General features: G+C 38.7%; 1 protein-coding gene across 7 annotated transcripts in view; it reads right to left on the reverse strand.

Annotated features, from left to right (window-relative positions):
• Positions 1-928: 928 nt before the first annotated feature.
• The window catches only part of TMCC3 (transmembrane and coiled-coil domain family 3), a 148,173-nt gene continuing 122,877 nt past the window's right edge, over positions 929-26,224 (reverse strand). For all 7 annotated transcript variants that reach the window (XM_080392612.1, XM_080392613.1, XM_080392614.1 and 4 more), the window contains 3 exons: positions 11,435-12,333; positions 9,811-9,946; positions 929-7,025 (listed from right to left, as the gene is read on the reverse strand). In XM_080392612.1, coding sequence (XP_080248738.1) covers positions 6,723-7,025; positions 9,811-9,946; positions 11,435-12,333 — 1,338 coding nt within the window. In that variant the 3' untranslated portion in view covers positions 929-6,722. The remainder of the gene's footprint in view (positions 7,026-9,810; positions 9,947-11,434; positions 12,334-26,224) is intronic.

Genomic DNA, 26,224 nt, shown 5'->3' on the forward strand with positions numbered 1-26,224 from the left:
TTAGATTTCTAATTTGGTTTTCCAAAGAAATAATCCAAAGCAAATCCAACTGCTTGGCACAATAGTATGACATTTGCATAGCATGCTCACACAAGCTCTGGAGAAGAGCAATGATGATCCCTCATGTCTGCAATTTTATCATGTCATAAGCTTGTGAATAATTAAATTACCAGTTTTGGTCAAAACTGTGGCAGAGCAGAATGCTTAGTTTCATCAGTATTTTAAGCTGGCTGTCCTGGTTTCAGCTGGAATAGAGTTAATTTTCTTCTTATTAGCTGGCGCAGTGCTGTGCTTTGGATTTGGTGTGAGATACTGATGGCACACTGATGGCTTTGGTTGCTGCTGGGTGATGTTTACACTCAGTCAAGAACTTTTCAGTTTCTCGGGCCCTGCCAGGGAGAGGGCTGGAGGGGCACGGGGAACTGGGAGGGGGCACAGCCAGGACAACTGAACAGAATTGGCCAAAGGGATATTCCATACCATATGATGTCATGCTCAGCATGTAAAGCCAGGGGAAGAAGGAGGAAGTGGGGAACATTTGCAGTGATGGCATTTGTCTTCCCAAGTAACTGTTACACATGAAGGAGCCCTGCTTCCCTGGGGATGGCTGAACCCCTGCCTGCCCATGGGAAGCGGTGAATGAATTCCTTGCTTTGCTTGTGTGCGCGGCTTTTGCTTTACCTGTTAAACTGTCTTGATCTCAATCCACGAGTTTTCTCACTTTTCCAATTCTTCCATCATCCCACCAGCAGGGGAGTGAGTGAGCGGCTGCGTGGTACTTCGTTACCAGCTGGGGTTAAACCACGACACTGGGGCTTACACTCAGTTGAATAGCTTTGTCGCTGCCAATTGAATAACTTTGTTACTGACAAAGAATTACTGCTAAGGGTTTGAATAATGAGACAGTAAGTTTAGGAAACAATGTTCATCATCAAATAATTGCAAATATTTTTATTTTAAAAAATGTTAATGGCACCTTAGAGGCAGTCATGACTACACAGCAAAATATACAAAAATTACATCTTCGTAATTTCATCTTTCCACAGTGCTGTACAAAATGAAAATGGTATGAGAAACATTGTAGATCACATAGTGAGACAATTAACTTTAGTCAATAAAACCAGACAATTGATACTACCAGACCCAGGTCCCATGGGTAAAAAGGAAAGGTGGCTTTGTGCAAAACTTTCCAACAACAACACAACTTAATATGCTAAACATACAGCAAATCAGCCGTATGAGACAGCTTGATTAGTCCTCATGCAGTCTTTATATATATATACACAGCATCATCTCAGTTTGCTTTTTCAGGGAAAATAAGCAAGTCCATAAACTAAAATTAAACTTTTCTCAGTCTTTCACTGCTGTAATACAAAATTGTCTCATTCTTTCTGGTGGATCCTACTCAGCATCAGAGACACCATTCAAACTTTATCTGAAAACAAGCCTTTCATAATCTTTTGCATTTTAAAGGGAAGCAATATAATTAATTAAAGGTCACATTCTGGCATGATGGTAAATGAAAAAAAACCCAGATAAATATTTGCTTGATTAAAAAAAAAGGGAATAAACTTGCCTGATTGCTATTCCTAGATGGACTTTCAGAAGTGATTAAATTCTGCTATCCAAATTAAAGTGTTTAATTACATTAATCTGTGTTTACCTTCTGTTGTACCATTGAATCCAGAAGTAAGTTGTCTATATCACAGTGGAAAAGGGCTTGGTTTCCATACCACCTAAATGAACCACAAGCTTCTGTGGTTTGGTTTGTTATTTTTCCGAATAATTTCCTGTGCATTGATTTTAACTCCAGAAGGCACTGCCTGTGATTATTCAGTTGACTTTGTACCAAACTTAAGCCTGAACCAATTCCTCTTCGAACAGCAGCATTCAACTTTCACTTCAAATGTTGGAGTACTTGTGTTCTTCAGCAGCTAACATTTAGCTTGCAACCCTTATGATTACAAACCTGAAGCTCATGCTTACACTGGATTTGTCTAGCTTCAACTTCTAGTCAGGGGATCACATATCCTTCCTACAGAAAATTGCCTTCATCTATTGAATTTCTATTCCCCAGATAAGCAGTCATGATTTGTTCAAAGAAAACCATCAGTATGTAAATATCTTTCATGTAGTGCAGATATTGGAACTATGCATGATGGTCCTGCATAACACAAATATTTTGATATTAAACTGAAAAGCAGTCAGAATTGATAGTGCTTCTCTAAGAATTCAGAACAAGTGGACACCTCAGGAGTGCAGTTAAATGAGAAGTTGCACCACCGCACATAACATAAAGCTGAAAGGAGAAGGAATTTAAACTGGGCCTCATTCAGTGCTGTCAATGACTAATCAGTTCAACAACAATAGAGTTATAGTTGAAGCTAGTGGAGGGATCCATTATACAAGTTTTAGAGGAAACCTAATTTAGACCTGAATGCTGAAACGGGAGAGATCAGTAGGATTGTGCTAATTTTCATAAGAAACTAAATCTCCAGAAAGCTCTGAGTGAAAAACTGCCAGAAGCCTATAGAACAGATATTAACAACTAACTGAAGGTCTTTTCGGTTGGAGAACTACTGTCAAAGTGAAGTGAAATAACTGACTCCAGGCAACACCAAGCAGAAAAGACGCTGTCTGGCAACTTTTTGTTGAGTAGGAGTGTTTTAGAGGCTCATGATGAGTAAGCATAAGGAGCATACTACAAATGTCTAGCATGTGGTATGAGAACATAAAAGCAAATGGTATCCTGACAGAATATGGTTAATCGATCAAGAAGCTGCACAAAGTTCTCATTAAGAGAAGTCTTGCAACCATTTGGGATGGCCTAGGCATGCTTTCATGGCAAGCAGAACTCTGACTGCAGGCCACATACAAACACTCATATTATTCCAGCCCAAGCAGTGGAAGTGATACTGATACCGAAGTTAGTGGCACAGGCATCAGCCCTGGCTAGCTCAGCCATCAGCTTGCTCTTGATCTAGACACAGACACAGCCGGCCACATCCTGGTGCTGTTTCTATCTTGTTCCCTGTGAACAAGTAAGGAAGAACCTCTCTATGCTGAAGCTGCCCCACCATTCTGCAGGGAGGCTGCCCAGAGTGCAGTTTCAGGGGCAGCAAGAAAGAAAAAGGCTCCTCTCTCTTTCCGTCCCCGCTTCACACTCGCAAGACCATCCCATCAGCCCTCTAAGTCTCTAGATCTGGAAAGCTTTCCACCGCTCTTGCTAGGTATTTCTTCCAGCCTAGTGAGCGAACATGGCACATGGAAGACTGCACCACACACCAGTGTCAGCACGAGGTAAGAGATGGAAGGGCAAAGGCAGGAGGCGAGACCTCCCTCCCCTTTGGGTGGCCCTCTGCTTGGGAGAGCTCCTGGCACTGCAGCCTTACTCCCTGTAAAACTATAGCAGTTGCACCTGAAAGCAGGCTTTTGCCCTTCACATTTTAATTTTTTTTTTTTTAATTTCTTGGTGCATGTCACATCCTCCAGTGATTTACATTCAGCTGGGAAAATAACCTATAGAAGTGCTATGCCCATGTACCAATTAGGGTTGTTTTAATCTGCACGACTAACATTATGCAGCCTTTACAGCTTTTACTGTGTCCTCTGCCAGATATAAAGCCAATATGGAAAGGCAAGACCTTTTTGGTCTTTCCAATTTGGACCCAGACAGAGTTTATCAAGACAGCAAGTAATCTTTCACAAGCCCACTGATTTTATGTTCTGCCCTCATTTTGCGCTGAGGTAATCTTCCAGAATTGTAACAGGATGCCCTTGGAGCAGAAGCCTTCACATCCCCAGGTCATACCATACCAGCTTCCTTTGTTATAAGAAAAGTGACTAAACTTTTTCCTGCCTGACCCCAAGACTACTTGACATTACATTTTTAACTACATACACTAGCACTGGGAGGATCTTCTCTTTAAACATATAACTACACAACAGGCAAAGTTTTTCTTACATAAAAATGATGAACACATGGTATTCCTTTCTTGCACATGTATCCTTCTGAACCCATTTAACAAAATGCTAGACAAAGTGTTTTCCTTAAGTGGCCAACCCAGAAGGTGGCTGTGCAAACCACAGAAGAATGGAGGTTGTAATAAAGATGGCAAGAAAACACCATGAAGAGTCACAGCTTTCTGAGGATCAGTACCAGGACTTTTTCTTTTTTTTAATGGATGTATTAATCTTGTGGCCTATGGAAATGGCGGGGGAGGGTCATAGAGATGATTAGTAAAATGGATGGTGGAATTCAGGAAAAGATTTCAGAAAGGAGAGGACACTGAATAGAAGCACACTCACTGACTAACAAAATGGAAAGTACAGACTATAAAAAGACATCATACGCCTTTTCAAAAATGAAGATCAGAACAAGTTATATGAAAACAGTGGAAAAGACCAAGAGGATCTCAGGACACATCAAAAGGGCATAAAAACAAACCAAAGGAAACCCTTTCTTGTGATGTAAATGCCAGGAAAAAGCTGTTTTTTTCCTTTTAACCTCATTAACGTTGTGGAAGGGACTTTCCTGTGGAGATAAGTTTATGAGCTGCATTGGTGGAAGCAATCCCTGCAGTTTATTAGCTGGCTGAGGCTAAGGACAGGCACTTGGAACGTGGGGGTGAAGGCCTGTTGCATATAAGTACCAAAATGGGTTGAGACACATGAGAAAAAAGGTCTCCCTGGACCGAACAGCAACAGGAGCACATACAGAAATCAAGACAGAAAAGTTTTATACTTAGTACTACTTCCCTTCTTCAGGGGATACCAGGAGTACAGAGGAAAACACGAAGACGAAAAAAACCCAAACCCCAAATATTAAGGAAAAGAAGAATGTATCTATATAGTAATTCTTGACACAGCCAGGGATAAACAAATCGGTAAGTCTGGGCTTTAAAAAGTCATATCCCTCTCAGCAGGACTTACGTTGTACACTCCACCTTCCTCTGAAGATGGGGCAGGGCTGGGTTAGGATAACATGCCTGATGTGATCAATTTCTGGTGCCTGCAAGCCAGCACAATCCCTCCAGATCTCTCCGTTCAAAGATGTAGCACATATAAAGAACTCTTTAACGATTATTAAATTGTTTTAATTTTATAAATGCTGAGTCATATAATTATTTATGCAGTTAATTCTGCCCTTCATTCCCTGAAGCCACAAAAAGTAACTATATTCACTGTTAATCCTATCATGGTAAAATATCAGAATTCTTCCCCTGCCTCCCCTTCCCCACTCCCTTTCTTCTGAATGAGGTCTTCTGAATTTCTACACCAACTATTGCACTTGATTAAAAAGAAATACACACACTGAGTAATTCCCCACCCCCCAATCCCATAAAACCAGCATAACAGATACAGCAACTGAAAAGAAAATCTGTCATGACAATTATTTTCTAAATAAGTAACACTGAACATCAAATAACTGGAGAAACTGTCTTTCCATTTAACGGACAGTGAAGAATAATTATGATTGTGGTGGTTTATCTTGGCTTTGGGGGTTTTTAAGATCTTGTTCATCATGGCTGAAAGACAAGTAGATTTCAGGGAATTTTTTTTTGCGATTTTTAAACCAAGCAAAATAAATTCCAGTAAGAAAAAAAACCCAACCTTGTCTCCTAGTACTGTACGCTAATATATTATTTTCAGGAATGTTTGTCAGGAAAGCCTGCACTGTGTGTGTATATTTACAGAAGTTTAACTCCCTGCTCCCCTCAGAAGCTGCTCACTCACACTCCTTCCACATTCCTTAATCTGACACAGGGAAGAAATCCACTGTACCCAGAGTCCCACCACCTGTCTGCTCTGCATTCCGAGCACCCCAACAATTCAGTGCTAACAAAGGCTAACCTAAATGTTGCTTTTCTGTGTACTTCTTTCCCCTCGCAGTTTGCAGGGCTTGAAGCAAGCGCGTGCTTTGGTCTGCATGACAACTTACCCACCAGTTACTTACTACTTTGCTCCTTTACAAAGTGGCCTGGAGATCCAGCCGTTCAATTCAGTTCCTGTTTGGAAGTCTTATGCCACATTTATGAACTTCCCAAATGTGATAAGGAACAGTGCCAGGATAGAACAACCACAAACTATGGTCAATAATTACCGGTCTAATTTACAAACAATAAACTCTCTGTGCAAAAGGTTACTAGCAGAAGCATCAAGTTTTGCTGGTCCTGAAAACTAGAAATCCCGTATACAGATACCCATTAATTTAGAATCAAGAGCTATCAATACATACGACTGTATAATTTGGCTTCTTATTCTAGTTGGATTTAGAGAGGAAACTAATTAGTCTAACAGGACTGATACACATTATGGTCCACTCCTGCCCGATTACACTCTTTGCACTCCAGTCTAGTAAAATGCACACCTGACACGGGAGTTGCTTGGATCCCTTTCAGAGCATCATACCATCTTTTGTGGGTGTGTGTTTGTAAAGTGGAAAAACCATTGTATTAAGGCAGAAGACTGACATAAGCAAGCAGTTCATCACAGACACAGACAATTACACACAATTGAATTGAACAGGCAACTGACTGCCAACAAGTATACGTGGTTGTATTTATACCTTGCAGCCCAAGAGTCTTTGTGGTCTTCTCCATCCAGTTTGCACATTTAAACTGACAAAAAATGATTTGTATACACAGAGCACTTAAAAACAAGGAGGGAAAGGAAAAAAGAAAAATAAAAAAGGGACAAAGAAAGCAGCTAGACTAGAAGCTTTATCTTGGTATAATCATCCTTTCTATGGCACAAATTATATGATCCCAGTTCTTACAAAATATTGCCAGCAGCGTCACTGCGAAAAAAGTGCAGATGATATGAAAACGGCTCTTCATCATAGGAGCAATGAACTTTGCAATAGTAGAAACGCATACTAAGATGACAGTCATGAAGGCCAGGATAACATTTATACATTTCCCCAGGAGCACTTTGGCATTAACTGTTTCAGACTGCTGTGCTTGCTGTTCTTGCTGATGAAGCTCCAGCTTTGAAACCCGGGTCTGGCATGATTCTAAGGCTTCCTGGAGACAGAAAATAAGAATTAGGGCAGCTATATTTCCATAAAGCACTCCTCCCATTCTGGCTGCAGAGCCATCCATCAGCTAGATTAGAAGTATAATTTATTATAGACTCCTAAAATTTGAATAAGCCACCAACTTTTTAAAAAATAAGTGCACATACATATCTGCGTGTGTTTTTGTATCACTGCCTGCTCAAGCATAATCTAGTCTGACAACACTGTCCAAAATGTAGTTTTTACATTTTTCATGCTTGAGAAGAAGTATCATAACTCATAGTGTTCACAACATAAAATGTTTCCTGCATATACTGATGAGATAAAGTACTGGGAAAGCTGTTGCCGTGGCAACTTGCAGTGCATTAGAACAACATCATAGTTAGTTTCTTCATATATACTATAGAAAATATCAGGGCAGTACAAGCCTGCTGTGATACTAATTAAATCTACTTTGCAACATGTAGCATTTGGTTTACACCACCCTCTCTGGTCTATGTTACTTTTTCTCTCAAAGCCACCCATGGTACAGTACAGGGCTCGGGCCTTCAGTAACAGATTGCCTTTTCCTTCTGTAGTGTGACGGCTCATCAATCCGTACTCCAAGTTGGCAGCAGAGACAGTGGTGATGCTTTTATGGGATTCTCTCTCTCACACGATATATTCCACTTCACATTTTGTTCTAAAGAAAGCAGACCTTTCTCTTCTGCTTGAGGGTGGACTAAAAATGGTCTTTTGAGTAAAACACTTCCTAAGTCACTAACCCCATGCTTAAGCCCTTTCGAAGTGAAACATGGAAAAATTTCCAACTGCTTCACTTACTTGCCAAAAATGCCACTTTTTGCTGGAGTTGGGACTTGGGGATTGCTATGTTACACAGTGCAAAGCTATAATTTAACAAGATTGATCAAGTTGACATAACCTTTTACCACTGTGTAAAAGGGAAAAATCATGCTCCAGCATCCCTACTTTTTTCCTCAATCTCAAACTCTAAACATTTTCCTTGCACTGGCAGGTGTTCACCTGATCAGACAGTAAGCCGATTCAACCCAGTCCTCCGTGAAGAACAAACAAAACCACTGCGCACAGTGTTATTAGCTTTCTTTTGCTGGTCAGTTCTCCGTTGTTCTGGCAAGTAGAACTGGCTTACCATGTGACCAGCCAGGCACCAATGTCAGTGCAAAGCATATGGCACAGCACCTTACAAAAGGCTGCTTCCTTTCACTGTTCTAGGAATTAGTAATAATATAGGAGACAGTTCTTAATGGGTGGCACAAAGTCCCTTATGATTCATACATGCTCTCCATTACACACTAAAGAACTTTCCTGGGCCTTCTTTCACTCTGACAGTATGGTATTTGCAAATTTTCTTGTGCTGCTTTAAAGAAAGTCCAGGTGCAAAAGTCCAATACCTGCAGTTCTGCTTGAGAAGCTGAGAAAGTGTTTTAAAAACTATCTGCCCATCCCTTACGGACAGAGTACTCCCAAGTTACATTGTTACCTAAACCAGCCACAATTTAAATGCTTTTACTCTGTTTTAGCCTATCTAAAACCCCACAAAGAGACAGGTTTAAACAGATCCAACTGTACAGAGATAAAAGAAACAAGGCTGTATCAACGCGGCACTTCAAAGAGTTTTAAAAGCCTCTGACATCCCTCCAGAGTTCTGCTATTGAGTTAGCAAATGTTTCACAGCCATTCTGCTCTTGCTCAGTTTTTACATCCTCAAGATGCCATCCCAGAAAGGAGTCCTGCATAAGAGACCTCTCCTTAAACCTACAAAACAACCTGTGATATGCTTCAATTCAGCAACATCCCTTTCCCACTCTGCTCCCAGGAGTTTCCCAAGTCTCACACCAATCAGGAAACAGTGTGATCATCTTGCCGCCTGCGCTCTCTACATTTAGAGATGTGGGCACAGGGGTGGACAGGACAGGACAGGGTTGGTTGGTTGTGGCGTTTTTTTCCGGTTTGGGTTTTTGTTTTGCTTTGGTTTTTTTATTTTTCCTCTTCCCCCCTCCCCCCACCACCATCTGAGCCAATATGAAGACAGTCTTTGAGCATTACTTAGTTGTTAGCGAATTTAAGCCCAAGGTAAGGCAAACTAATGTTTTCACCACCTGCTCAGATTTTGGGTAGAAATATTATGCATTATATCAATGCTTATATTGTATATAAATATTACAGTATGTAACTACATGCTGTCAGAACAAACTTGTAGATATTATTACTGGCTTTTGATTGAAGCCAGACATGACTATAACTGATCACAGAGGTGAACGTATGCTACAGCTTTGATTACATGGGCTGTTGTGACTGAGTTAAACCTCTTAAACTATAACTGGCAAATCTACAAGTCCATTTATCAATTAGAGTTCTTACTTTTTACCTTAAATTCAAATTATAATAAGTCTTGCCAGTGATATGACTACCTATTGGAGAAAGTCTGAGCCAGACGTTTGTTAGGACATTTTCAGAAGTGGCGTTTTACATAATACAAGGAGATTCAATTCCTTCCTCCTCTGGTGCAAGAAACTAAACCAGGACATTCTTCATCCACAAATCTGCATAGTCTATATCATCAATTCCAGCAGATAAAATTCTGAATTTATTAAAATAGAGACTGTCATCGATTTAAAGCATGCCGGGTTTTCACCTTAAAATAGACAAAACATGGGCTTAAATCTTTCCAGAGGTTCCTTTTACACAAAGATGCAGAAAGATGCAAGGGTTTTATAGTACAAGATTTCTACAAAACGTTACGAGATTATGACAAGGTGAAAAAGAAGTACCTGAACATCTCGTGACCGCTCATACGCCTGATACGCCACTTTCTCCTCTATGCTGGCTAGCTCTTGTTTCAAGTTTGCTGTTTCATGTTGATGAAGGTCGGTCAGGTCATTTAACTGGTCTTCCAATCTTTCGTATCTTATTAGGAAAAAAGGTCTAAATTTAGTGCCTTCTATTCAAGTAATGTTAAATCATGAAAACAATTACACATTTTAAATGGTAATTTCTCAGTGTGCTATAGATTTGACTGACTGGCATTAGAGAGCACATAGTGAAATCAGTAAAATCTTTGGAAACTCTTCATAAGCATTTATTCAGCAAACTGAAAGCCTTTTTTTTTTAGTGTTTCTTGCTGGCAGTGGGTGTTAAAAAGCAAATATTTGTACATCATAGGCAAATTATAAGAACTATAAACAGTGCCTCAGAGTATCCAACACACATTTTCCCATTCTCACTCTTCAATTAGACAAGAAGATATGGTTTCACAAGTAAGCTTGAGCCAGTTAACAGCTCGCCAGTAGTGAAAGGAAAAATATGTTCCCTGGATCCCCTCTCAAACACAACTGTGAGGTGCTGCCATTCATGTACAGCCTGTTCTGGCATGTCTCTGCATGGTAAACCAGTTCAAGTAAACCATCAGGAAAGCAGAAATATTTTTGGTGGGTTTGTAACTTGATTTAACACACAAACAATTTCTGTGCAGCTGGCACAGAAATGATGGAGGCAAAGTAGTCTAGCTGTGGAAATAGTGGCAGGAGGCTTGAGATCTTAATAGCAGTGAGCTGTCAGAAAAGGCTGCTCTGCCTTTTCTTGAAACCAAGTCCTGAGTTCAGAAGGCCGTTTGCTCTGTTCTTTCCTCCCTCATGTTACCACCTGCTATCCAGCCTCCCCATGTAATTCAAGAACAAGGGAAACATTAAATATTGCACTTCATACTGAATTTTTGCCAATTAGCATAGTAAAGACTTCAAGAATCAACACTTAATTTAACAAGCGATATGACAAATGGAAAATAGGTAGAGCAGGTGCAAGCCCTCTGTAGAGCATATCTCACTTTCCACAGTGGATGATAAAGGAATTAATTGCCAAGTAACAAATGCAAGAGGAAACGATGCTACAGTACTTAAACCAACATTTCACAGCTGTGTGTTACACCAGGTACAAAGTGACATTGTGTCCACAAAATAGCAATATGCCTGAGAAGTTATTTGGACAAGGCACTTGGGACTAAAGGGTATACTTATCAGCTGTAAGTCAGCTCTGCTACACTGTAGACTGATTAGCATTTTCAAGTTACAATAGATTAGAATCCTTCCACCAGTTATGAAACAATTGGCTTCTCCTATACGTAATATTCACATAATACAGTATGCCAGATGAGAGAATTTTCTGACAAGCCTTCGACAAAAGGCAAAGACCTACCACACCATCTGATAGAAAGTATTAATGTTCTACACATATTTTCAGTTACTGGAAGGAACATTTTTGTACCAGATATTCATTGGAATTATATTTTCCTCTTGCTTCTGAAATATCACACGCACAAGCACACACCCACATTTACACTTTCCAAATAGCTTCTATACCAATTCAAAAATAATCTCAAGAAAACAGTTTAAAAAATACCTATATCTTTCCTCTTGTAACATCTGAGAAATAAAGCCATAGTCTCTTTTAAATTGTGTTTTTAAATTCTCGATATCATCAGCTAATTGGGACTGTGTGTCCTTGATTTCCCTTAGTTCCTCCAAAATCATGGAAAGCTTTCCTTGACTGTCCAGGGTACTTGCCACAGCAGGACCAAAGGAAGTATTCCCGTTACTATCTGCTGAGCCAGAGGTTCCGCTTGAGCATTCATCATCACTAACGTATTTTGGTTTGGCAACAATGGTGGCACTTCCCCCATACGTTCTAGAACTCGTTTCTGGCCGAAATTCATCCAAGGTGTTTTTGAGATGAGCAATGTTGTCTGCACTACCAAATTTGTTTCGGATCAGGTTTGCAAACTCTCTAGACTTGCTGAAAACAAAGACAGGTGGTGTCAAAGATACACCTGGCACACCCGACTTGCTGCTCTCTGTTCCGTGTCCAGAGATACGAGGCTTTCCATGCTGAATATCTTTCAGGTTATCTTTGGATGTATCCTTAGTAGTTTTGGAAGATCCATTTTGTTCAATATCCTTGAGCTTTTTGTGATACTGTTCCAACTTCTTCTGCAGCTGGGCAATGGAGTGGGCAGATTTCTGGTTCTTTTTCTCAAAGACTTGTTTAATGCGCCCAGCCTGTTGCTTGTCTGCACTGTTTACCAGTTTCAAATACTCAGCCACATTCCCATCTCGAGCTGTTTGTTCAACTTTGATTTGTTCCGTAACCTTGAGGATTTTCTGTTTCAAGCTATCTGCACTGAGTTTGACTTTGTGAAATTCCAGGACCCCATCTGGTACATCAAAGTTCAGGTTGGTGTCGGAGCCTCCACGGCGAATGTTAAGTGGTAAACTCAGGGTATTCATGTCATGTCTTTCCACCTGAGAGGAACAAAGATAGATGGCATTTACATTTTACTTTTTTAAAATCCAACTTCTCTGTCCAGTTCCTTCTCTGCATGTAATTATAACAAGTACACCATATAAAGTAGCTTCGAGTAGCAAAACAGAATTAGCTTTTCTTTGAAATTAAGAAGCATTTTTCTCAATTTCCCTAGGTTGACAAACAGCCCAAGGAACTGCCTGTTTCTATTAAAAAAGCAGCAAGATGAATTAGAGTGGAAATTATTCAAGTACAGATTTTCAGAATCATTTACAGTTATTCATTAAATCAGAACAATGCCTAGTTAGACAAGTTAGACAATGCCTAAAATTATTGTTTATTATTAACAGTTTCAAAGACATCATGACTGATAATCACTCCATCTTTCTCTTAGAAATGGTCAAACCGATAGAGATGTAAACACATGTTCTCCTCTACAGCAGTATTAACTGTCCAGTGTATTTTACTAGGTTAAGTCCTTTTTTGATACATGTTCCTCCCATTCAAATTTGTCACACAATTCAAAGTTTTTGCACAACTAGCTGAAAATTCTTGGAAATTTACCACATGATTCAACAAGAAGAAGCTGCTAGCTTTTAATACAGAGAGCACAGAGAAATAATGGGCCCACATTTGACTTGTCGTGCTTGATGAAGATGCTTAACAACTTCAACTGCTGTGGCAAACTGTTTTAATAGCAAATGCACTGAGGGGGATTTACAGAAAGAAACTTCTGAAAGAAAACTGCATTTGCTCAAGTATAGGATCCATACACCTTAACAGTGCTCTGAGGAAGCGTAACAAAAACAATCAGGTCGCAACACAAACAACAGAAAGGCAAGATAATCTGATACAAAACATAAAAAGTATTTCCTCAGAAAGTCAAAGCCACAGGGGAGGCATGAGACAAGAATGACTCAACTAAAACAGCTTCATCTGTATTATGGTCTTGTACTAGGCTGTGTGACAAAGAAGGTGTATTTCGTTAAAGCTGCCGCATCATCATATCTGTAGAGACTGCTTAAGAAACACTCCAGCCCTAATGGGCTTTCAGAGCTTTAACACCAGAGGGTACTAATACAAATTGCTCAGGCAAGACCATTTCCGACACAAAGCAGAAGCTGTATCAAAGCTACAAAATTTAAAGACGAATTTGTGAAATGCTTTAACTACTCTTCAAAATACCTGAGATACTATGTCAAAAGTTTGATTTCCAACTACAGTATTTATCTATAATACTGAAAATCTTGCAGCAAGACCTATGTGCACATGCATGTTCAGTGATCACCATTCAATTACTTTCTTGATTAAAAAAAACATTAAAACATCATTAAGCATTGCGGTAAGGTTTGTTTTCCCACCCGTGTACAGTTTTGGTGGCCCTCCTGGAAATTCTCTCCAGCATTTCTCTATTGCCCTTAAAATACAGGCTCAGGTACCAGATATGGCGTCCTACTATTAGTGATATGCATCGTGAACAGGTTGATCAGAACTATTCTCGCTCTGTGTCTACCATGATGAGTTACAAACACATAGGAGGCAATACAGCCATAAAACTAGATCTGTACCTGACCATTTCAGAGACAAGAACATCTCTACTCCTACTTTATACTCTTATCCTTATATTACTGAGAATTACAGTGCTTTTTTTTTTTCCTTTTTCTTTTGCTAATGCACTGTTCACGGTGCAAACCAGGTGACAGAAGTTCACTTTCACCAATCTCTAAGAAAAATGGACACTTCCAAAATGCAAACTGAAGAGTTCTAGAGTTCACAATTTCTTCTGGAGTGTATCGGTTAATGGTAACCTTTACGACTGGGACTCTGTTCTGGGGATTAAACCAATGCTGCGGCCTAATAGCTCTGCACTTTACCAGGTTGTTAAAAATAACTGATATTGAACCATATGCTTAATTATTAAAAAGACATGCAAATAAATTTTATGAACATATAAAAATTGTCTATGATTTAATTCCATCAGTCATATGAGCTTCACTGAAAATCTACTTTGTTGATGAGATTTCATTTTAGTATTTGCACAGGTATGACACACATGGATGTTATTCTATATTCAGGGTGACACCTGTTAAAAGAGTGATAAAACCCACAAGTGTCAAAAGTAGCTTCCATTTTTATTGTGTGCATTTTTTTTGATTTCTGGTGTCGTTTTTTTTTAATTGAACAAGTCTTAGAAACATAACTAATAGAAAAAGAATAGCTTTTACAGATCATTTTTTAAAGCAGTAAGACTCACAATACTGTTGTGGTAGCTAAAATATACATTTAATATAAGCAAAAATAGTTCAACATAGGATACTTGTATCTTTCCAGAAGGCCCATACAGTAAAGAGAAGCAATCAAGGCAAAGAGCTGAAAAGCTTAAGTACTAGATCTGAACCCCATATTGCAAATATTCCTTTAAATGGATTTACTGGGTCTGGACAAATTCAGTAAAGAGAAAAAGCTCTGTATAAAATAAGAGTTTCCTGAAAGAACCCAAGACCTTTCTTAATAAGCTTTGGCACAAAATTATGCTGTAATAAATCACCAAATTGCATATACACACAGATCTATCACTGATGTCACTCAGGACAAGCTGTACATACTCCCAAGAATGGGTGGGTCTATCTCTAACCTTTACACAGCATTAAGTGTTTACTTCCTTAGTACAAAATAGTCTAAAAATATGTTATAATAATTGGATACAAGCCCAAACCAGATCCCTTCTCCCTTATGTCCTCTCATTCACAGGAGTCTAGCAGTCAGCAAGGTCTATCATCACCATGCACCCCACGGCTTCCTGGAACTTCCAAGGTCACAACAGCAATAGAGATAATAAGAACAATAGCATCGAAGCTGAAAACTGCCTTGCTTTTGAAGTGGAGGAAATAATTTAGCATCTGGCAAATATACTTCTGAAATTTGTAAAACCTATCATAGGGTCAGTTCAAATTCTGTGACGTTTAGAAAAGAACTATGTCTAAATTCCCAAAACACTGCTAGGAGTAGTTTTTTCGGCTTACTGAATTAAGAGCTCACTAAGAGGCTCTTGAAACCTTCTGTTGATGTAATGCACTTTGTTTGGTTTAGGTTTGGGGGAGCCGGGGGCGGGGGGGGGGAGGGGCGGGATGGTGTTGTTAGTTGTTTGGGGTTGGTTGTTTTTTTTTTTTTTCTCTGGTTTGGGTTTTTGTTGTCTGATTGCTTTTTTTTTTTTTTTTTTTTCTTTTAATGCAGAAGCAAGTAGACACTGAAGGACCCAGGTATCTCAGTAGACAAGTGGCCTATCACCTGTCTTCTACCTTGATGAGGTAGAACAGTTTGGCAAAGATTCATTTGTGATTGCTTTATAGCTCAACACTAAAGCAACCCCAAGACACCAGAGATCCAACTTCAAATCCTACCCCAAATCCACCTTGCTGCAACAGTCTAATCCTGAGACAAGGATTACCTTCTGTGTTAGTAATTAATGCTCCTTCCTGAAGCACTGTAAGTGTAGCTTGCACGTCCTGCTGTATCAAATGCCCAGTTCTTTATACTGAACAAAAGACTGTCAGTAGAGTTCAAGATGGTACCTCATCCCCATAGGGACTGCTGCACTCTCCTGTGATGTGGGCTGAAATCTTCCCACATGCGGGAGGGCTGAACACACATCCCCCTCAAACTATGTGAGTGGTCTTCCAGCTACGCTACAGGAAGAGACATGGATGAATGCCATCCATGCCATTGTTCTTTCTGTGACTCTTAGGTCACCAACACCTGACAGGGCTCCAAGCTGTTAATAATAAAGAAGTTGCTGAGAGATTGAATTATTATTTTTTTTAAAAAAAAGATTGTCATTGCAGTCTCCAATAGAAAAATAAATATATATACACAGCAGTGGCCTCAATAGCCAAAATCGGACCAGACATATTTTGGAAAAGAGAAGCACTTAAAGAAAAAAAGAACAGAATTATCATACATCTCTCCTATTATGAGAGCAGTTAATAGGGAGCTGGGGATTAGCAGCTAATGAGAGGAAGCAGTTCCAAGACAAGTGGTAACACAAGCCCAGAGTCTGAGGAAATACCAGAGATATGCCCAGGATCCGGCTTCTAGGAAAACCAGGGAAAAAAGTTTGCACATGGCTGCTGGGATAGTCATAGCTGATGTTAGCTTGAAAGAAGAAACATGGAGCTTGGAGAGACCATTTTATGGTGCAGTTCACATATGCAGTTTGCTATAACCCAGCTGAGAACTAATTGCAATGTTTGTGCTGCTTGAAAACTAGCTTTTAAGAACTGTTATTTAGGAGTGCAGCAATTCAGGCTCCCTGCCTGCATCAGAACCAGACACTACACGTGACTAGATAGGTACCTCTCATAGGTAAAGCAATTTCCTTCTGCCCCGACCCCCCTTTTTCCAAGGAGCCAAGCAGATGCCTGGCTGCATGCTCAGGCTTTTCATGCAGCCCAACCCAGGCCAAAGTGCAGAGCTTTGAAAGGGATAGTGGAATAACTGCTTGGTGCAACAACCACAGGCACACTGCTAGGAACCTTTCATTACACATGAGTTGGCAGCTATACTTTCAGTCTTAAATGGTAAGCGGAGGGCTGGGTAAAAGGCAACCTGCTGCTCATAAAGCAGCACTCAGACCAAAACAGTGCTTTGAAAACCCAATCACAAAAGCAAGGATAGGGATTTTATTGGCATCATAATGATCCACATGTTTTTTCATTTACCATCTGCAAAAGCAACCCAAGCTCAGATCTGCAGGCCATGCTAACAATAAGCCCAAAGTACAAAAGGACCCACATGCCCAAATGCCACAGGTAAGACTGCTGGAAAGGGGTTCCATATGGACAGGAACTGCTGAACAGGTGAGAACATCATGCTGACAGCCTGTGTAGATTGGCCATTATATCCCCTGGTTGCAAAATGTAAAGCAGACATAAAATGTTCTTTCTTTCCCCAAAGATCCTGGGTGAGATCCACTTTTGAGAAAGAAATCCATAGCAAATAGAGCATAGAGAGCATGCAGCCCACTGTCAAGCAAATATCTCATGGCTGTTCAGATGAATCATTTCCTTCATTCCACTGACTGTGTCAGAGGTTCGCCACCAACAAGTGAGAGCTCAGCCATCTATGTTTAGGTGTCAAACTGAACTCTACTGTTAATTTCATAATTTCTTTTATACTCTAAGAAGCATCTAAAAGAAGCATAGAGAAAAAGCATTTGCAAGACGGAGTCATTGACTGCATATATTCATCAGGCTCCAGAAAGCACACATCTTTGTGTGTCTTACTAATAGAAACAAACCATGAAGACAAAGTGATTACTTATTTGAATAGGCTTAATGTAAAGGTGGTTTTGGGTTTGGTCGTTGGTGTTTTTTTTCTTTCCCCAAACAGCCTCATTACCATTGCCAGTCATAGCTGTGCAAGCTAAACAAAAGCTTATGATGACAATTCAAGTCCATCATGCAAGACTTTTAGAGGGGTATCTGCTTAGTGCTTAGAAAAAGAATCCCTTAAGAAACATACAAGATAGGATTAAAACAGTTTTAAAGCTTTCATGGTTTATCAATAGCAATAAAAATAATGAGGAGTAATTCTCTTTTGTTAAGAAGCAGACATATACCAGAAGCACAGGGGTTCCAATGGGTAAAAGAGCACGCAGAGGAGATTTTGTTACTTTTCCAGTATATTCCAAAGCAGAAACGTGTTTGGGGAGAGAGTTTACCATCTCTTTCAAATTCACTGCACCTTCTAAAATCCACAGGAGAAGTCTCCTTATGAAAGGCTTAAAACAGTGCTTAATCATCATAAAATATTTTACATTACATAAAATCCGTACCCAAAGTGCAATACATAAGAGCAAAATACCCTCTGCTCACATTTTTTTAAAGAGCTGCTTGATAGTACTGTTTAGAAGTATGTACACTCTGAACATCATACTAATGATCATGCAGAGGTTGAGAATATAGAAATGGAGGGAGACAGCCTGTTTCTACTTTTTGCTGGGGAAATCAGAGATCCAGGATAAAGGATTTGTCTGAGCCCACCCAGCAAACACTGATGGGAGTCAAGTAAGGCAGAAGGTGGCTCTTTTACCATCAACAGTTCTTCTATCACCTATCAAAAAGACAAACATTAAATTTGTAAGGTGTCTCACTAACATAAGTGAGGGGTTTATTCCAGGTGAGAGTCAAAGATAAACCCAGATACCCTCTGGCAGGTATTGAATATAACTCAATACTCAAAGGCTGGGGAGCTTCAAGGCTGTTTCATGAGTAAGGCGTCATAGAGAGGCAGACTAGCCTGTGCAGCTTTGGATACTTTTGAAAATTTTCCCCACTGTGCCAACAAGGTCTGGTAATTAGAAAAATTCAGTTGTTATACTAAGCAACTTAGGCAAGACCTCAAATATAGAACCCACTCCTCCTCAGGGTCAGTTTGATCACCTTATCTTTCCTTCCATTTTAATTATGTTTATTACCACCACAGAGTTGAGACTGTAAGCACAAGCACCTCAAGAAAGATATAAGTGAACTTGTAATTTTAGTTTAAGCAAAAAAAAAACCCCAAAAACCCCAGAACACCCCTCGACATTCAAAATGCTTTAAAATAAACTCTGTAGAAAGCAATTGCAACGGAAGCATATACATATAAGTTCTGGTGTTACTAGAAAGACAGGTTTTCCTCTCTTGGTCTAATTTGGTCAACGCCAAATAGCCATGGTATAACCTGCAACCCAAACAACCAAGTTCACACCAGTGTTCTTTTGCCTCAAATCCTATGGACATGCTCAGTTCAAACTAGGAGTATCACAGAAATAACCTTTTATCTAATTTATAATGAAAGGATTGAACTATGGCCAATTTAGCTAGGTCACTCACTGCTTGTGTGTAAATAAGTCTTTAGATACAGTACTATTTCAGATTACACCAACAATGGGAGAAGAGAACAATGAGGGGAAGAGGCAGTTCTCTGGTCATTGCTAACACCAGCTCCTTCAAAACCCAAAAACATCCATGAAGTGCCTCCCATGTCATGACTTGCACACAGTCCTGTTCCAGGTTGTTCCACAGTATAAAATTCACACAAGCAAACCAGTTCCAACACAGACAACTTCTGTGCCTAGACTCTACAAACTTCAACAGACCTTTATAAAAGTAAGCAAGCTAATTTCCATTTACTGTCCAGCAGTCATGTTAAAAAAAATATAATTAACTGTTCTGACAAGGGAAAACAATATAGCTATAAACTAATGCTCACATTTATTATGCTTAAGTTTCTTAAGCAGGCAAGAGGTAGGCTCCACACCCCACAAACTATTTTGCTTCAGATCAGTCCCACTCTTTAGATAAGCACCGTTAATTAAGGAGTCATTCAAATACTCTCTCCTAACTTCTTAAACAAAAATTTTTTGTTTAAGAATATAAATACAAAATATAAAAAAAACTTTTATATGCATGTCCCTTCTGTCTCAGGTTTCTATAGCAATGTAAGGAAGTACTTGGGAGCCCCAGGTGCTACACAAGTGGTTCTACCAAGAAGTGCTCACAAGAAGCCTGCACTCCCACTCCACTGAAGGAAAATGCCTTTCATCTGACACAAATCCCTCAACATACAGCCACTATGAATAAGTGCGGGGGTTGCATATTTTTGAAGAGTGATGCAAGACATTCTGTATCTCCTTCTAGACTAACTGTTCAACTCTTAGTGTTTCTAATAAGTGCTTTCCCACCCCTAGCTCTTATGGATTTTCTTCCCCTCCCATTCAATAGTAAGCTTTCTTCTCCTAAAAGATGTTCACATAGGTGGCAGGAACGAAATTTTCCTGAACACTGTGAAATATTTTGTGAAAAGCCACCTGCTATACATTTGCAATTATTAAATCCTTTTCTATGAATGAGAATTTGACAAAAAGCCAGCCACAGCCCTGCTATGACTAACCACTTTCACAGTGCATATGCTTCTGATTTCCTACCACTTGTGATTTAGCGTGCTTTCCTTCGTATCACTCCATTGCCTAACTGCACATCACAAATCATCTATTCCATCTTGACAAAGCTACAAGTCACCTGCTCCCTCCACCTGGTTCTTTCTGTTTCACAGTCGACAATTAATTTCATTGCTATTCAGACTGTCTATGCATTTCCTGAAATCCCAACTCCTGGAACTGTACAATCATACAAGAGATTCCAAGGAATATTAGGAAGTTTCTTGCACTCAGTTATAGAGAAATAACCCCCATCTAGAACCTCGTAGTCAACAACCAAGCAAATCCTCCTTCCCCCAAAATACAGACAATGTTAAGGAAATTTTAAATGCGTGATTTAAAGATCTACAAAAATCAAACCCACAACACTGATTTTAGAACGTTTAATTAATGACTTTTTATTGCTTTGAGCTAGCAACGCTTACATAAAACCCATTTTGTAACAGGCACATTAAGAATTTACTGTAGCATGGAATTTTGGAAGTACTACCATTCAGAGATAAACCACTCTAAATCCAGACAGAGTAGCCATCATAGGCAGAAGACCCAAGACATGGGGTTTTTGTTTGTTTTAACCATTGTAAAACTTCCATTTATAAACAAGAGAACAATAGCTCCGTCATGCATAAGATCTTTTAATTTGTGTTAATGCTGTGGCAGCACATCCTGAGCATATAAACAATCACATCTTGTCCTGTACATGAACTGAGTCACTTACCAAAGTAGCCTGCTTGCTTCTTACTTTCCACCAACACCCCCCACCCCCACTTCTCTCCACACTGGGCCGATAAAGTAAAATCTCAACAATATGTTTCTGTTACATCAGCAGGACTTTTTAAGTTCATTTTTTGATATGAAGGCCTGATGAAAAAGTAAGTCCTGCCTCACCGCATTACATGACTAACAACCACAGGCTGCCTAATAAGCAGCTTAGATGTCATTTTTCATTTTTGTGGAAACTATTGGAAGACTTACAGCTATAGCTTTGATCCCTTTTTAAGACTACTTTACACGTACCCCATCCCTCTAACTTTTAGATATTAGGTGCCCTAAGCTTTGCTTGTCCATTAAGTTTAATACCTGGCAGCCCTCCTTACAAGTGTCAGCAGCAAACAAACCTATTTGAGCTTGGATGTGTGCCAAACAACACAAGGTCTCTTACTCCCCTCCCCTTTACTTCAAGGCTGCTCTTCAGGAAAGCGCATTTTATTTACCTCTCCATAAGAACTAGTACATTTCATGGCCAGGCTACTCCTATCTTTTAAAGCTTAGTTACACTTACATATACAAGCAGATTTCCACTGTTTGCCACATTATACATATAAGTACATTTTTTTGTTCCATGCCTATATCCAGGCTTGTATTTGTACCTAATACTGCAAATAAGCCCAAAGGCAGAAAACCACAGGGAGACTGGGCCATCAAAAAAATCAAAACCTTTGGCCATACTTCATGACCTGCATACACTGAAAGAAAGAAAAAAGATGACAAGCCTAGAAAAGAAAAAAAAAAGAGTTTTATTTTAAAGCCTATTTTATTTGAAAAAAATTATTTTTTTAGCAAAATCATAATGCAAAATAAGGTCAACTAGAACTGGAATCACACAGATGTATTATTACACAGGTCATTTGTTACTCAAAAACACTGCTGCAGTAATGGTCTAAGCTACTACACAACTGATTAACACTGCTCTGAATAAACTCTGGAGAAAACATTCTAATTACAGTGCAGCTAAGTGCCAAAATTCTCTCTGGATTTGATGGATTTAACCCTCTACCTCCTGAAGACCACAACAACAAAACTTTAAAGAATTTTCTTATTTACATTTCTTTTTAAAATAGCAAAAATCTTTTCCTTTCTTTTGACTCAAGGGGCAATATAAAGCATTAGGCAACAGAACCACAGTTCCCTGCTCAGGCAGTACCATCCTCCTGGAAGAAAATGTAACATTGTCCCCACATGTTAATATAAATAACATTGTTTTGAAAAGTAAAAATATAATGGAATAAGGTTGTCTGCTGCTAAGACTGTGCTACTAAACAGGGTCACAAGCAACACTTTCCATTTACAAATAGAACTAATTGAATCTTCTTGAAAGCAACTATAACAGTTCTTAATCTGGAGGAAATGTCTTCATATATTTGTATGCTTACTATCATCTTATTTATATAGATGTACACATAAAAATATACTTTTACGAATATTTTTAAATATACATAAAATTATTATTATTGAAAGTACTAGTCCACAGAAGATGTCATATACATAAAAAATAAATAAATCAGTGTTTCAGCTGATATTCACCTTCTGGAAAACCAGCTCTTGGCATGGTATTTTAAGTTTACACCTTAAAATCAATTCAAATAGTTACAACTAAATATTAATTAAAAAAAAGTAGCTTTTCCAGGAAAAAAAGACATAAATAGCACACATGTTGAAAAGGGCTGTGCCTCTACTACAAGCAGATTTCCCTGAATCCTCCTTTTTGAAGGGGCTCCATGTGCACATAATAGCAACGCATCAGTGACAACTACTCCAGCTAGTGACACTTTTAGTGTGTGCCCCTACTGCCTATTTGTTAGCTGCAAAGGAAGAAAATCTTTTTAGAAGGCTACAAAAATTTTTAAATAAACTCTTAGGTTGAGCATCTTGCAGGAATCATACATTAAAACACTGTCTTTACACACAATTTTAAGTAGTTTCTCACACAACCTTTTAAAATGCTTGTAAGTTTGTACTGGAGTGAATGTTTGTACTGAAGAGGCTGGGGTTGTGTTTTTTTTTTAAAAAAAAAAACAACTTTCCTATCAGACTTTTCTCTCTGAACCAAGTTCAGCTAAAACTGTTGTATCAATTTTATTGAACTAAAATAACCCACTACTTGTACTTGGTGATGGGTCATCTCAATACTCAATTTTTTCCCTTTTACTTTCAAATTTTTATATACAACATACACTGCAAATACTAATGCACATTACAGAAGATAACCCATTAAAGAAACTGTATCGTAGAGAAGTTCCACAAGTTAGTAAGATAACATCAATTAATTAAAAAAATCAAAATGCTGAAAGTTTGTCTAACTGAAAAGAAAATCTAAGTTTCACCAAATCAGAGAGTAATAAAACCCCATGGTAAAATTTTTCTCTAGTCTTAAAATATTCCTATCCTGAAAACACACTTTCCCGGTTAGTGAGATTAAACTGAATTACTTTGAGATAGCAATTCAGACAATTTTGGAAGATAAACTAGGTTAAGTTACACTTATGTCACCACATTACTTGTAAAAAACCTATTAAAGCATCATTATTTTTTTTTTAAGTTCTAGGGGTAAGGAAAGAAACTATTTTTTGAACTGCCTTTAACGGGGATTCACAAAATTTTGAGCGTATGGTACAAAACCTCGGATGTAATTTTGAACAAGCTTGAGTAGCAACCGTCATGTATTGTCAGTGTAGTACTGGCAAATGAAAGCAGACTTTTCCTCTCAAGAGATGCTTGCAAACTGAAAATACATCTGTGTCTGTTTGGCCAGAACTAAAATGTCAAGGGTAGAATTAACTGTGGAATGACCTCCTGCTGATACTAAAGGCTCATTACAAAGCTCACTGCCTTCTAGTCCAACTACTGGGCACATGTGGTGAACATGTCTTCATGTAATATAAATACACAGGAAAACATGTATTATGCACACAATTCAGGCACAAATTCAATGCTCATAAACTAAACAAACCAAACCCCAAAAAACCCCCGCTCCTCTCTCTCATCCAACACAAAAACCATTCCCAAATGCAGGACTGCAAGAGGAGAGTCACAGGCGAGAAACAATAGTGACTTTGTTTAACAGACTACTGGGAAGTGCTCAGAAACAGTGCAGTTGCACTGCACATTAAATTGCACAGAACAGATTCAGTACAAAAAAAATGTGTTCAGGTTGATCTTTCTTAATCTGCTAAAACCATGTTGCGAATCTAAAAGTAATTTAATACAGTGAAGTTAAACCCTTTATCTTACATTTCATCAACCCTTCAGTTACAATACATTACAGAGCAAATTTATGCAACTTCTTGGCTACATTAATATGTTTATGCAAAATAGTACTCAATGTGGCACAGACCTAGTCAAGAACTATCAATCATAGGAGACAGCAGGACTAAAAAGGCAACACCAATAATGCAACAGCAACAGTAAGAGTCACATAACAAAATTACAATCAATGACAGCTTTGCAGCCTGTATTCCTTTAACTGTCTTTTCTTGCCTTTTGATAAGTGTTATAGACCCTTCATATTGAAAGCCCTTCAGGTTTTTTATTTTTGTTAAAACTCTATCTAGGAGGACAGAGGCGATTAAAGCCTTTATAATGTTTTCAGAGTCACAATTTAATTTGGATCGCAGCATCGTTAAGGATATCTTGGGCATTTTGTCCTAGCCCTCCAAAGAACATGATGATGTCAGAAGTACATATTTAATTGAATAGGGCAATATGAACAATGTTTCATTATTCTGGGATAGTGTCCCTCAGGTAACGATAAAATTATTCTTCAAATAATATCTGTGGAAATATAATTAAAAATCTGAGGGGTTTACTTTACCAAGATGTTTACATGGCCAGACACTGCACTAACCATAATTCTGTCTGTTTCATCTTTAAAGTCTAACTTGTCAATTCATATCGACAAGCAGCACTGGCTAATCAAACAGATTTTTTTTGGAAGAGGAAACCTTAATATTGTCATTAGAATATTGCAGTACAGTCAACTCTGCATAAATAGGAACAAGCATAGCTTGTTCCAGAAATGTCTACACTGACAGTTATGTGCCTCTTCATGCTCTAACTTTGTACATTTTTCTTTTCAGTATATCTTTCCTTCTATTGTCTTGCTTTTACTCATCTAATATTTGCAACTTAATCTTTTTATCTGAAATTAGTTTAATCATGCTTTTTATCTGGGATACATTTTACCTGGTACAGTATTTGCCAAGATGTTAAAAAATTGCCAATCTATGCATTGATGTTTCTTAAGAGTCATATAGAAGGAGATACAGGAAATTAAGACTATCTCAGAATTATTCACCTTTTAAAAATAATAGTGAGGAGTTATATCACACCATACAAACAAGCGTTTACTCTGGATACTGCAGACTCCAAAGCCGATGATTTTATGGAATACATTCAATTCAATCTGAATGGATACTTGACACAACAACTGATAATATTGCTTAATTAATACAATACAAACTTAAAAGAGAATGAATTTTGCTACATCCTTAGTAGTGTCTATTATTAAACCCATAGTGATGGGTATAAATATGTATGATAGACACAATTTTCAAATTAGGCATTAGTACAGACCTCTGTTTTACCCAAGAATCTCTTTCAGTATTGCTGGTAAGCTTCACATGCTATGAAGAAACATAAAGCTACCTATATTGTCTAAGCAGACATGGTAATAGAAGTTATTTGTATTATATCTAACAAAAATTTCATTAAGCAAATAGGTATTTCAGATTCTTACACAGCCATAACCCATGTTAGCTAGACGAAGATAGCGCTTCTGAAACAGCAACACAGACTATTCCTTTTCAGCAACACAGACTATTCCTCTTCTGCTTGGTCGAGTTGTCACACAGACACTCGCCATCCATGACTTGCAACTTCCAGGAACTGAGTCACAGAGTTCACCAATCAACTTCTCTTCTAAGTCTATGAAAACAACAGAAGATGTTGCAGAGCATTTTAAAAAGTTATTTTTCAGCTAATTGAAAGCCACTGCCTCCCTTCCCTAACCCCAGAGAACTGGGAGAACCTCTCTCAAGCTACTGCCACACTCAAAACAGTTTCGCTCATCTCATTATAGCATTCTTGCATGAAGATATAGGCTGTCCAACTCAGGTAAACTTGTTCCCCAC

This window comes from Falco punctatus, assembly GCF_963210335.1.
Source record: "Falco punctatus genome assembly, chromosome: 6".
In the NCBI taxonomy this organism is placed as follows: domain Eukaryota; kingdom Metazoa; phylum Chordata; class Aves; order Falconiformes; family Falconidae; genus Falco; species Falco punctatus.